The sequence below is a fragment of the Gymnoscopelus microlampas genome, assembly GCF_963454915.1.
Source record: "Gymnoscopelus microlampas genome assembly, chromosome: 18".
NCBI classification, from domain to species: Eukaryota; Metazoa; Chordata; class Actinopteri; order Myctophiformes; family Myctophidae; genus Gymnoscopelus; species Gymnoscopelus microlampas.
Genome location: NC_139955.1, coordinates 30,262,575 through 30,277,574, shown reverse-complemented (window position 1 = coordinate 30,277,574; position 15,000 = coordinate 30,262,575). Strand labels below are relative to the sequence as shown.

Here is a 15,000-nt window from a genome sequence, read left to right as displayed (position 1 = left end):
AGCCATCCATACTCCAGGCAAGGCTGAGCAGACAAAGTTCCCTATTCCTAACAAGGTTAGTAATGGTATCATTCACAGTACTGGCTGTCCTGTTCAGACAGCTGCTACACGACAGCATCACTATATAGTCAGGGTTGGATTTGCTGAGTGAGGAGCATGGGGGGAATCTATGCCTCTGTGTTTGATGTCCTCCCCCCTGTTCATTCATTTTTATTGCCGGTACAAATACAAATACAGTTCCTTTTGATCTAATGTCTTTGATATTTATAATGTCAAATTTCCTTTATAATATAACTTGTGATGTTTGATCATGTCACAATTGAACAATTTCATTCAAAATGTTAACCACATTAAACATGCCCTCCCTATTTTGGGCAATTCAAAATAGCAGAAATAGCAGATCTACAATCTCACAATGCATCGTGATACGACAAGTTGCGGGCCTGGTAGAACGGCTATTTTAACTTTTTGAAGTTGTTGTATGAAGAATTATATTGAGCTTAAGTGGTTACGAAAATGCCCCCCCCCCCCTCTGTTTTTAAGGCAAATTGAACCCTGACCATATTGCTGCTGATGTTATCAGTATAGTAGATATACAGAATGATATCATATGTATTGTATCGTGTAATATAGTTGAATCGATATGCAGTAATAGACCTTGGTCAACGTACTTCCATTTTCTCTTCGTAGGGCAAAGGGGGCAGGAATGTTAAAACTTTCTGTTGCTTCTAATTCTGTCTTTCTGTCTATTGACATGCAATAAAAAATGATTTGTTTGAGGATCGCACAATGCTAACAGCCCTGCTGAATTACCATTAGCCTTGGCTAGACAGATCACATTTCTTGACCCTCGATCAAATCACATTTTATAGCCGTGCATTCGTCTGACAACACAAACAGAAAAATATGTCAATGACTACACCTGCTCTGTATGATCCTATATTGAAACACAACATTTATTGATCACAGGCACAATTAGAAGCACCAGAAAGTTGCCTTTCTAACATTGTTGACAATGGTGAGAAAAACATTCTATACTCTGTGAAGTCACAGGAGAAGTACAGTAGTTAATATTCTGGGCAGGACATTGAATCTAGCCAATCTACAAGCTCACAACGCATCTCACAACACGTTGTTAGCTTAAAGATCTGCTATTATCATTACTTCAAAGTTGTTGTTTTTTTCAAATTTATGAAATTTCTTTTGAAAAATGTTTGAATCTGTTTTTAATGTATGAAAAAATGTGAACAAAATGTGGGACATTTTTGAAAATGTTTTGAAATGATAATAATGAAAATCAATGTAAATGTAGGAAACCAAAAACAAAATGTACTCATGACCCACAAAAATGGGTTTGCGACCCACAAATGGCCGCAGCCACTGAGTCAAGATTTTTTTGTGAACTTAAAATCTTACATCCCTAAAAGCAGTGACACTGTGACTTGTTGTAGAATACTTTGTTGACATATGCTTGATATTTAAACATTTTTCCATATGCAACATTGTAAATATTCTGTATCTTTTCTCCATTTCTTTCTTGTTCTCCATTTTCCCACTCTCTCTATCTCTCTTTTGCTCTCTCACTAGGAGTCACAGCATGTAACCTCAGCCTACAGCGCCCAGAGTAAGCTTACTACATTTCACTTTCTCTGCAGTCAACACTCCCATAGAGAATATCTCGCATTTTGACACTTGATGTTGGCAAACCATTAACTGGAGTATAGGCCAGGGATAAAAAAAGAGAAGAAAAAAAGAAGCAGAAGCTGCTACTCTAGTTAATTGCATTTTTTTTCTAATGACCTGGGTCCAAAATTAGTTCCTGTTAGATGGCAACATAAAAAAAACAGCAATATTTTGAGTCAAGAACCACAGGGTTAAAGGAAGCACTGGTCATGAATGCTAGTGTGACTACTATACTGCTGAAAGCCCATCTGAAGTGTCACTACAAGTGCCTCTTAACCAATAGTTGTGGAATGACATGAAAGGTTTCTAGTGGGCGTACTGTATAAATATGGTGACCTCGCAGTTAGAGGTACTTTCTATATTGTAAGTGAAAGGGCCTGGGGTTCAATTCCTTCTGTAGGTGTCCTGTTGAAGTGTCTTTGAGCACGAATCGGGAACACAACACCTGATTGTTCACATTCAGTGCAAGTCCCTTTGGAGTAGAGCATCAGTAAAACAGTCACTGAGAAAAAAACATTTGTTTTAAGAAGAGACTAATTTGACTTAGCGATGAAATTATCTCTGGCTCTCGACAGGTTTGTGTATCATACAAATACAGTGGTTCTGTCTCTCACACACGCGCGCGCACACACACACACACACACACACACACACACACACACACCAATTAAATAACATTGGGTCAGACTGTCATGTTTTCCAGTGTCAGTGATTATATAGAGCTGTAATGATAACCAACTCACTGTCAAACACGCTAGATGCCAAAGAGGTAATTAGCACACACACACACACACACACACACACACACACACACACACACACACACACACACACACATCCCACACTGTCATTCACACATGTTCATGTAAACAAATTACTAATAACGATGTTTTTTCTACAGAGAGGTGCACTCTATCCGCTAACAAGCCTGCTGCCAAAACACCAACTGCACCACAAAAGTCGTGAGTATCTCACACACACACACACACACACACACACACGCACACACGCACACACGCACACACGCACATACGCACACAGTATAAAGACATACATGTACATGCAGACACAGACAAACACATTGGCAATATTGACTTGCAATATTTAACTTTAAAGCTTTATTCTATACTTTCAAAAATAAGCTTATTGCTATTCTCGCTGTTTTTTTTAATCTTTGGAATTTTTAAATGATGTTCACCAGGCCAGCGTTAAAGCAGTTTAAAAAAGAATAGAGCATTACTTTTTACATTTTGTAAATACGAACAGGTGTCACTTTATTTTAAATGGGAGCTACTGCATCTCAATTTGGATGAACTAAGAAGCTAACTTGTATTTTGAGCTCAGTATACGGTAGATTGCGTAACCCATCATTCATTTATCCACCAGTGCCTTTATTCTCATGTGATCCCAGTGATGCTTTCCACTCATTTCTCTCTCTCTCCCTCTTCATGCCCAACTACATTAAATGTGTTCTCTCTGTCCACAACCCCGATTCCCCTCCTCTCTCTCTCTGTCTATCTGTCTCTGTTTCTGTCTCTCTCCTGCTCTCTCTCTTTCTTTCTCTCTCGCTCTCACTCTCCCATTTCTCTCTCTCTCTCTTTCCCTCCCAACTTTCTCTTTTCTCTCATCTTTTTCTCTCCACATCTCCATCTCGGTTCTGTCACCACCTCTGCCTCCCTCTGCACCCCCTCTACTCTCTCTCTCTCTCTCACACACACACTTGCTCTCTTGTCACTTGCTCTACCACTGTTCCCCTTCACTATCATCTCCATCTCTCTCTCTCTCCTTCTCTATCTCCCTCTCTCCATCTGTCCCTCCTTATGAAATTCAATATGGGTCCATTACTCATTCATTCATGCCTATCTGTCATCAGCGCATGCCGCACTGTGCGCCCGTATCTCTAACATTTGGTATTGTGCTTCAGTTATTCATGACTCCAGCAGTCCCATATGAAAACATAACAACATCGGGGGCTGTATTTTTTTCTAGCAGCGCTAGCATTGCTGTGACGAGAGTCGTTCACAAAGCAATAAAAACCCATAGGGAATTCCGCTGTTGTAATGTTCGCAGAGCCAGCCAAAATAACAGCAGTTTGTGTGAAGAGTGTATACAAAGCAATAAACTGCAGCAACTTGCCGGTGCTGCAGCATGTGCACACACACTCACACACGCGCGCATGTGTGCGCACGCACGCACGCACACGCACACACACACACACACACACACACACACACACACACACACACAAAGGCACACAGAGACAGAGACTTTTGTGTCAAAAGTGCAATTGAGGTGACTTGATTTTTATTTTATTGAATATTGAATGATTGAATACTTTATTAACATGCTTATTAACAGTGCAGGTAGTAACAGTCAAAGGTTATGCTAAAAGGATAACACAAACAGCCCCAGGGACTTGTTTCCATTGTGGTCCTTTGAACTCAATTCATCAGTAATTTTATGTTACGATTGTCAACGTAATAACATCTCATTAACATAGCCAACAACAAAAACAACCACGTAAATAATAGCAAGTTGCTGCTTGTAATGTAATAATCCCCACACTAAAGTAATTATTACATTAAAAGGGGATTATGGCATTAACGCTATGGTTGAACATTTCAGTTATCAATAAAGGACTCAGAGCTGAGCTTAGCTAATGTGATCTGTGTTATCATTAAATTACTGTATATTATGTTTTTTTAAAGTAGTATTTTACATCTAAAGGCCAATTTATACTTTCTATGGATGTGATGTGACCTGGTGTAGGTGTGTCAGCAATATTGTACTGACAATGTCCAAAATGTTGCTTATTACAGAAATATCTAACAAACAAATACGATATCCTTCTTCCAAAAACAAAAACGTTTTTTACAGAAGTACAGTACTCTAGTAAATGTACTTAGTTGCTGTCCACCACAGCGACAAACACATACGGTTTAGCAGCCTCACACTAGAGGCCAATGTCCGCTAACTTCAGATAACCTTAACTCTCTCTCTCTCTCTCTCTCTCTCTCTCTCTCTCTCTCTCTCTCTCTCTCTCTCTCTCTCTCTCTCTCTCTCTCTCTCTCTCTCTCTTTCCCTCTCTCTATTTACCTAATATTTTGCTCTTGTCTTTTTCTCCCTGCAGCATGTTGGAGGATGATCTGAAGATCAGCAGTGACGAGGAAGAAGCTGAACACCAGGTATGATCCCTCACTAGTCAGTCCTCTGTCCATTCCTCTGGTTCAATTCAATTCAATTCAATCTTTATTTCAGACTCAGAGTCCATAAAACAATACATATGACAGTTGCTCATTGCTAAAACTCAGATAAAAGCAACGATATAAAACAAAACAACACATAAAACATATAAAACAATAAGACAGTCCTTCTACAGCTGCTCACAGTCTGTAGAGGCTGTTTCGCCAATGTTTCCATATCATGGACGAGAACCTAGTGGAGCTCATGATAGGATTAATTAAAATCTTGATAACATGATTGTCAGACTCTTCAAGACGACATATGAGTTCCCTCCCTCCATCCTTGGGATGGGGATTGTTATTTTTTATCGATCCTGCTTATCGATCCGATTCATTAATCGATCCCACTATCGATCCTTTTCTGTTACTGATAGCTGTTGGCAAATTGATGCTAATCTGGCGCACTCAAACAATCTCATGTTAGAGCATGACATGTTGGCTAAATTCATGTTCCTCGTTTTTACCGGCAGTTGGAAAGAAATTCAACAGAAGTCTCAAAAGTGTTATTAGAACGACATGTTTGTGCCGTCGATTTGATTTCAATGACATGACTTTCGTCTCTCGAGACATGACAACACGTCACGTTCCGCTAGAATCGCTAAGAGAATTGATAAGCCAAAGCCCAAAACCTTATTGATTTCCGGTTCTCAATAACTATTCTATCACTTCCGTGATAGAACCGTTCCGTGCTCTCTCTCTCCCCCTGTCCTCGATCCTTCCCTCCCTCTCTGTCTGTCTGTCTGTCTGTCTGTCTGTCTGTCTGTCTGTCTGTCTGTCTGTCTGTCTGTCTGTCTGATAATGCAAAGGCAATATCTATTCTATATCTTATAGAATAGATTTTGAGTAGTACGATATAGTGTACGGAGTACGGAGAGGATTTTATTGCTTTCAATTGAAAACATTGACCATCAGTAATGTTTGCGTGTCCACAAAATTTCAGCCTTTAAATACTACTAAACAAGCCGTTTCACATGGCAGGAGAACATACTCTTTTCACTACTCAAGGGTTTTCTCCACGGTGGTTTTTATTTGGCTGATTTCTTTCAACATAACATGGCATAGCGTGGGTGATGGGTTTCGATCCTTGTCCTTGCATCGGTGCCCATCAAAGACAACCCATTAGATAGTTCACATTAACACGGAGATACCATCTACCCCCTCCAGCCCCTCCTCACTGGCCCTCTGATCATGTAATTACCATAACACTAGATTTATAATTATGGATGATGGCAGGTTACTATAATTCACGCCGATTGTGGTTGTTAATATAATTATGATGATGGCGGATCAGATAATTACAGTTAGTTAGCACGGTGTATTCAGAACTTTGCTAAGTGGCTGGCATAATCAGGGGCATAATACATTGAAATTGATGATTCTTATTACTATTAGGATTTGTAATCAGTGTGAAAATGGGCTAGGATATAGTTTATCCCCCTATTTCCTCTCTCTCTCTCTCTCTCTCTCTCTCTCTCTCTCTCTCTCCCCCCCCCTCTCTCTCTTTTCTCCGTGTCTCTTTAATCATCTTTAAATCTTACAGTTTTGATCAATTATCTAACTTTTTTCATCATGGCCTTTTATTTTCTCTCATCACTGTTCCACTTTGTCGTGCACAACCTCTCTCTTTCTCTTTGGGTCACTGTGAGAGAGAAAGGCTGAGGACGGAAGGTAGGAAAGAAGAGTTATAATAATGTGTGGGTATGGGACAGAATTAGAGTTACAGAGATAACGAGACTGTGACTAGCTGATAATGAGAGACACAGACACAAAGAGAGAAAGACAGAGGGAGATGGAGAGAGAGACAGAGAATTCAGAAGCATCTTTTCTATGTATGCTGCTGTTAACAGGCTTATAGCAAATGGCGCCATGGTGTATTATCACGCCTCGCTAGCCTGGAGAAAAAACTCGCACACACATACAGCATACACACACAGACACACACACACACACACACACACACACACACACACACACACACACACACACACACACACACACACACACACACACACACACACACACACACACACACACACACACACACACACACACAATCAAGCACATAGATATTTAGCCATGAATGTACATACACACATGAGCCCCAGAACTAGACACACATGCACGTGCGCGCGCACACACACACACACACACACACACACACACACACACACACACACACACACACACACACATACACACATACACACACACACACACACACACACACACACACACACACACACACACACACACACACACACACACACACACACACATGTATATATACACACACACACACACACACACACACACACACACACACACACACACACACACACACACACACACACACACATACACACACCGAAGCACAGACACACACACACACACACACACACACACACACACACACACACACACACACACACACACAAACACACACACACACACACACACACACACACACACACACACACACACACACACACACACACACACACACACACACACACACACACACACACACACACACAGTCATTAGTATGCTGTGGCACAGTGCTGTAAGGGCAACAAAGGAGGATGATGAATATGTTTTTGGCAGAGAGGGGGAGAGAGAGAGAGACGGAGAGAGAGAGAGAGAGAGAGAGAGAGGCAGAGATAGAGAGAGACAGACAGACAGAGAGAGAGAGACGGAGAGAGGGAGGGAGGGAGGGAGAGAGGGGGAGATGAGGAAGGAGAGAAAGACACAGAGAGGTGTTCCTAATGACTTTGGAAGCCTACAGAGACACCCAAATTACTGCTGCACCATTTGTCCTGACACCTCTCTATCTCTGTCTGTCTGACTGTCTGTCATTGTATCTCTCCTCATGTCTCACTGCTCCCTGCTCTCACTGCTTCTATCATAGCTCTCATATGGTCGCCTTGTATGTCCAAAACCCCTAAAATAATAATAACTTGTGTTCCAATGGATCTAATGTACTTATTACTTATTATTTAGTCACAAGCTCTTGTTGATACTTTTCATTGGTAAAATATTTAGAAAACCTACAGACAGGCTTCAGGTCTCAAACCCATTGAGACCTGAAGCCAATTCTACATGTCTCCTAAATCTCAACACTTTTCTGAAAAACGTATGTTTCTATATCAGTGGTGCTCAATCTTTTTCATGTCAAGGACCCCCAAAATTATATATATTTGGCCGCGGACCCCCATCAAAATATTTTGTTCCAGGGACCCCCCAGAAGCAAAGATTTGAGTTAAAAATGTTCGCTTTAAAAATATATATATATTTGCACACATTTTCACGATTTTTCAAAAATATCAGATCTACAAGCTCGTAGCGCGGCACTCGGTGCCGCGCTATGAGCTTGTATATCTGCTATTTTTGAATAGCCCAAAGTGTTAAATAATGCTTTCTTAGCTCAAATCTAAAAATGACACAGTTCCAGGGGTTTAATGGGTTAACCTGGTATCCCTATTTTGGGCATGTCATTATATCTACATCTCTCTGTCTGTCTCTCTGTGTCTGGATTACTCCTCCCTCCGTCTCAATTTTTCACACACATTCCCTCTCTCACGTGCCCATACTGTACTCTCGCTCTGTCTCTGGACAAAGCAATAAAAGTTGCACCGACGAGTCACCTTGTTCAGAGGACAGTTAGCTAGCTTTGAAAGTTATTTGTTAAATAAAAGCAGTCGTGGAAAAAGTACTCACATGTTTTACTTAAGTAAAAGTATCAATACTGCAATCTATACTGACATTCTCTGTTCCAATAAAAGCCCAGAATTAAAAATGTACTTGAGTAAAAGTACAAAAGTATTGGTAATTAAATGTACTTAAAGTACCAAAAGTAGAAAGTACCGATTGTGCAGAATGTCCCCATTTCGTTTTCAAATGTATAAAAATCTCACAATGTGTCGCGATGCGACGCGTTGTGAGCTTGTAGAACGTCTTATTTTCAAATGACAGAAATGTATACTGTATATAGGGCTGAAGTGGTTAATATATGTTTTGTAATAATGATCAAAATCTACAAAGTATCTAGTAACTAAAGTGTTCAAATAAGTGCTGACATTTTTACCATTGAGCTAATAGAGCCGGCCTGCTTGCTCAGGGGATAAATTGAATCTTGACCATCAGCTGAAAATTCTTGTCAGATCCTGTGTCTAGGTGAGAAATGACCTTTGACACGATGTAAATGTCTCAAGAAGAGCAGGGAGACAAAATACAACCACCCCAATTGTTAAACTTTAAGTTATATTGTTTTAACATACTATACCATACAGATTGGACAAAATTACATTTTATTCATTAAAAAAAAGTTATAAAGTATAAAGCAGCCAAAAAACTTAAAAACGAAAACTAGGTGTGAAAAAACACAACGTTTAACGAAAGAAAACGAAAAACTAGACTTGTAAAATAAATTAAAACTAACTTAAAAGATATTGTGTACTTATAAAACTGAAATGAAATTAAAATAGTTCAAGTCTTTATTTTGTTAGGGTATTGAGTGTTTATTGAGGAAGTAGATGTAGACTGGGATGTCTACACATGAATGTGAGTCAATTGCCTTCACAAAGTGTTTTGTTTGTATTGTTTGGTGGTGGTTGAGGTAAAGATTATTCAAATCTAAGTAACAGTGTGGCAAGGAGTGGAGTGTGTAATTTGTATTAATGAACATTCAGGAAATAATCCATGATGATGGAAAGAATGCAACTTGGGGAAAAAAACAAGTAAGTGGCCAGGCTGCTGTCCCAACAGTTTTACTACATTGCTTGCCCCTGGCAATCGTTATACTTGAAGCCTGAATAAATAATCAAGACAGACCGTACAACAGCTTTGCATTACATTGTTTAAAGAATCAAGAGGGGTTTATTTGTCACTCACTCATAAAGGTATAGTACAAGCAGCAACATGTTGGTAGTACAAGTTCCACAAAGGCTGTGCTAACATAGTACAACTAGTAAAGAGTGCTCCTCAGAGCGCAGATCTTCAGCAGGTTGGGTGGCCTACCCAGGGTTAGTCGTGGGTTGCAGCCGGCAGGGCACGGGGGGGGGGAAATAGTGTTTCTAGGACATTCGGTTGTATTATTTGTGGCGCCCTCTATGGGCAGAGGTGAAAGTGCTTTTGGAGGTGGGGGCAGCGGCCTACAGGTTAGGGGGAGTGTTTAATTGTGACCGAAAGGTTCCCGCCTCCCGGTTCGATCCACCATACTGGCAGAAAAAAATCTGGGTGGGGAAGTGAATGGCCCAACACTGCTAAAGTGCCCTTGAGCAAGGCACTGAACCCCCAACTGCTTCAGTGGAGCTGCTGAGTGGCCAACGGTATAAGACTGTGGTTCTATGGAGTATGGGGGTAGCAGAGTAGAAGGATTTGAGGACCTTCTCTGATATCTGGAATTTCCTCAGGCTGCCTGAGGTGGTACAGGCGTTGTCTCGCCTTCTTTGCCGCAGTCTGCCGCGTGCTTTCTGCAAGGCTCAGTGATGTGCACACCGGATCTTGGAGCTGCTTACCCTCTCCAGTGGTACCCCTTGATCAGGAGGAGCCTGTAAGACCTCTGCGATCGGGTCCACTTCCACTGTGTTGTCAGCAAACTTGACGATGGTGCTTCAGTTGTTCCTGGCCTCACAGTCGTGGGTGTACAGTACAACAGAGGACTTAGTACGGTAGCCTGGGAGGCTCACTTAGGTGTGAGGTGTGACTGCATGTCCACCTTGACCACCTGGGGTCTGGCAGACAAGAAGTCCAGAAGCCAGTCACACACCGCAGAGTTCAGTCCCAGCAGGTACCTTGCTAGCCAGTAGCCAGCCTGGCGAGGACTATGGCGTTAAAGGCGGAGCTGTATGATCTATAAATAACAGCCTAATATAGCCCCCCTCTTTGTATTTGTTTTTTAATTATATATATATATATAGTTTTAGAAGCTTACCCACCCAAAGAGACACAGCTGTTTTTGTGTAACAAAAGCCCCTGGCTATTGACCAGAGGGGAAGACAAATGCTTTGTGAATACTGCACTGTCATCTCCCTCTCATGATAAATCTCACACCTGTTTATGTATTTAAAAAAAACACCACATAACTTCATTATCCACTGCTTTCACTCCACATGTTCCGTGGTTCTGCACAGGGTGTGTGCTTTTTATGTAATGGAATGTGCTTGACTTTTGAATAAGGTGATAAGTGGAAAACGCTTCAAATGTATTTAAGCGGTTTAGGTAACAATTCTAAACATTATTATCACAACACTATTAAATAACTATACTTAAAGAGAGGTTTTTGAAAGGTTGGACAGAACATGATTTGCATTTATATAGCGCTTTTTTTCTCCAATGCGCCTTATAATGTATGCGTTACATTCGCCCATTTACACACACATTCAAACACAGACGGCAGAAGCAGCCATGCAAGGCACCAACCTACTAGTCAGAAGCAGTTAGGGTTCAAGGACACTTCAACATAGTGTAGGAGCAGGTATGGAACTGGGAAATGATCCCAGACAACCGTTCTACCTGCTGAGCCACTGCCACCCCAGTACGTACTGATGTGTGTGATATAATATGACTTTTTATTGTTGAATTGTTTATTGGATCTTGTTTAGTCAATACAATTATTTGTTTTTAGCTCCTGCTCATTTGACTACTTTGTCTCATCTGTTTAAGGAAATAGGTAGCTGATATATTGCACTTTTACCTTAGCGCTAGGTATGCTCTTGGTTGCTTGTTATTGCAGAAAATGCACTTATAACCTCTGGTGATTAGTAGCTTTCGTTCCCTACCTTTGTTGATTGCACTTATTGTAAGTCGCTTTGGATAAAAGCGTCTGCTAAATGACTGTAATGTAAATGTAATGTAATGTGGTGGAAAAAGTGCTCAGATGTATTACTGCGATTCGAATTCGGTGCCGATCGTGACACGTGCCGTTTTGATTTGAGGAAATAGGCCCCTCCCACTAAAGAAACAGGTCTCTCCCACAAATGTAGCGGGCCAATGACATCGTCATGTCACTCCTGAGATCACTTGCTTTTCTTTTTGAGAGAACTGATCCCCCCAAAAATCATGTTTTTGCATCAAACGGTTACATTTTGCGCATTTGTGGCGCCTCCTATGGATGAAAGTGGAAATGCTTATGGGGATTTGTTGAGTAAACCACCCTCGACATGTGATTCAAATTTGGGATTGATTTGACGTTTCGTTTGTGATTTTTGGCGTTCTTTGTAAAACAGGCCCCTCCCACTAACTTGGGAAGCCAATTACGGACGAACGGTAAGGACTATCAAAAAGCTGTTTGGATATGTTAATTGCATGGGCCCAGAGATCATGTGTACCGATTTTTGTGTAATTTGGATAAAATATGTGGGAGGAGGAGCTAAAAGTGTGTTTTGAAGAAAATAAAAAATGGCGGAAAATCTATCCAGACGCAAATGGGCGTGGCCTATATGGGGAGTTGCGTCATGATCCAAGGAATCCATCATTCATTTCATTCTACGACCTACGGTTCAAAAGTTATAGGCCAAAAGGTAAAGTGGGCTGTTATAGCGCCACCATGTGGCCGACTGGTGTAATTATTTTATTAATAATTTGGCAATAAACTATGAACCTCCCCTCCAAGGTTTTTAACTCTAGCCTTTACGGTTTTTGAGAAGAAAATACTTGAATTTGAGTTTTTTCATTTTCCCATTAAAGTGGATGGGGAAATTTAATGCACTAATAAATCAATATAATAAATCAATATCAATAAATCAATTAAAATTAAACTATGTAACCAATCTCTTAGCAAAGTACAAGCATCTATTCCCGGTGACGCCGGTCATTTTGACATGGCACGAAATTGGGAAAAATAAACTGTGGGAGAAATCAGAATCAGAAAAAAAGTTTATCTAGAAAGAATAATAAAGTCGGAAGAGTACTATAGTTTGGTTGCCCTATTCGAGCAACCACACTAACTAAAGTTTTCAAATAATTGTAGTGGAGTAAAAGTACAATATTTGCCTCTGAGATGTAGTGGAGTAGAAGTAAAAGTACTGGAAATTGGAAATACTCCAGTAAAGTAACAATACCTGAAAATGTTATTTAAGTACAGTACTTGTGTAAATGTACTTAGTTACTTTACACCACTGCTTTTAAAAGCTTGTTTGTGCACAGTTATACACCCTACATTGAGATTGCCCTGGATGAGTAGTATGTGAGCAATGAGTACATTTGGTCCTGTCCTGGAGTCATGAAACCGTTGACAAAGAATTAATGAATTAGGCCAGAGATTAATATGTTGTTCTCTTATGGATTACAATGAACTGTAAGAGAACAATGTTTCAGGAACATGTTAGGTTGTTTTATGTATTTTATTTGACTTATTTACACGTTTATTTAGCTTTTAACTACTATACCGAACAATCCCAATAAGGGCACAGAAACGAGCGAGCTAAATTTATTCACAGACATACCCTTTCTATAAGTCGAGCTAGTCTCCAAAGCCAAAGATCTGAGAGGGTTTGTTGTTGCCTGAAGCCACACATTGATGTATCAGACTCTTCCCTGGTCTACTTAATCACCATATTTCAAAAGCGAGAGAGAGAGAGAGACAGAGAGCGAGAGAGAGAGAGAGAGCGAGCAAAGTGAACAATGTGAATAGTAAAACTCCCATAAAGGCCCAAAAAAAAACTTTTTGTATTTATGTGACAAGAATGTAATAAAATGTAATGATACTATTCAATGAATTTCTTATTTAAAGGTAGGGAAAGTGATATTGTTTGGTTAAAACAAAAAGTAGGTTGTTAAAAGGTTCAAATACTATATTCTGATAGTAATCATTGCTATAGAGTGTTTTTTCAGTAACAGGAGTCTCCCTGTCTCTCCAGCTCTTTAATAAACAGAAAATACATTTTTCGGTAGGTGTCAAAATCTCAGCCAATCAGGAGAAAGTACCCATTTTTAAGCGTAATTTGTATAGTGTTCCAGTTCCAATTTTGTTTTCTCATTTCTTAGTGTCATCACTTCCAATTTCACTTGTTTAATCTGTATCCTGATTGAGTTCTCTGTCCTGGTTGGATAAAATTGGAAATGAAACTGAAACAAAAATGCATTTTCTGTTTAATAAAGAGGTGGAGAGACAAGGAGACTCCTAATACTGAACAAACACTCTATAGCAATGAGTACTATCAGAATATAGAGCTATTTAACACTTATTTTAACCAAAGCAAATCACTTACCCTACCTTTAAGTAAATAGAAAAATACCACTGTTGCCTACTGATAATTATATGACCATTTAACTATTTAATTATGAAAACAATAGTGCATTAAAAAGTGCATTACATAAGGTTGGGTCAGTTTCAAGTTAAAATGTTAGACAAACTGTTTTGAGATATCTTGTGTGTAAGTGGACATTTTGGCTCAATGGTGGTACATAATATAAAGCCACCCACACACAGCTACAGTATAAAGACCTCATAGGCCACGAGGTCAGCTAAATCAGTTGGTTTCATATTCATTCTCCAGGGGGCAAGAAGGTGTCCAGTAATTTCCAGTAGTTTTCAAGATATCTTAAAATGTGTGTAAGTGGATAACTTGGTCTAATGGTTGTGCTAGAGGCGAGGTCACTTAAATTACTACTTAATACTTAATTCCAGTACCTGTGAATAATGTTGTGCTCCTTCTCCAAATGAATAGCATACAGAAGTCGATAAGTCATTTAATGCCATTTATTGGTAATATTGTGTTGTCTGTGTCCTATCTAAACTCCAGTAATGATCTTCGACCTGTGAAACACACAAGATTTCTACTTAATTGAATTCAATCCACCGCTCTAAATTTGCGCCTTGAAAACAAGTAAACAAAAGCGTTGTTTTGTCATGGTGAGTAAAAAATAATCTCTCTCCATGTTTGTGTGTGTTGACAGGTGTCTGAGAAGCCCAAGGCCAGAAGCTCTGCTGTAAGGTAAGAAACACAACTACTGTGCTACATTATATACAGTACTCGTGCTTTGGTTTATTCCATGGGTCTTCAACAGGGGGTTCCGGGACCCCTAGGGAGTCCTCAGAGTTACTACAGGGGGGCTGCCAAATCTTTGTGGCATAGG

The 15,000-nt window shown here is 40.0% G+C and overlaps 1 protein-coding gene across 1 annotated transcript in view; it reads left to right on the top strand.

Annotated features, from left to right (window-relative positions):
• aff2 (AF4/FMR2 family, member 2) overlaps window positions 1-15,000 on the top strand; it is a 121,000-nt gene that overhangs the window by 65,528 nt on the left and 40,472 nt on the right. Inside the window, exons 6-10 of the mRNA XM_084041752.1 lie at window positions 1-55; window positions 1,588-1,624; window positions 2,585-2,645; window positions 4,814-4,868; window positions 14,821-14,858. The exon at window positions 1-55 is cut by the window's left edge and continues 32 nt beyond it. Coding sequence (XP_083897878.1) covers window positions 1-55; window positions 1,588-1,624; window positions 2,585-2,645; window positions 4,814-4,868; window positions 14,821-14,858 — 246 coding nt within the window. The remainder of the gene's footprint in view (window positions 56-1,587; window positions 1,625-2,584; window positions 2,646-4,813; window positions 4,869-14,820; window positions 14,859-15,000) is intronic.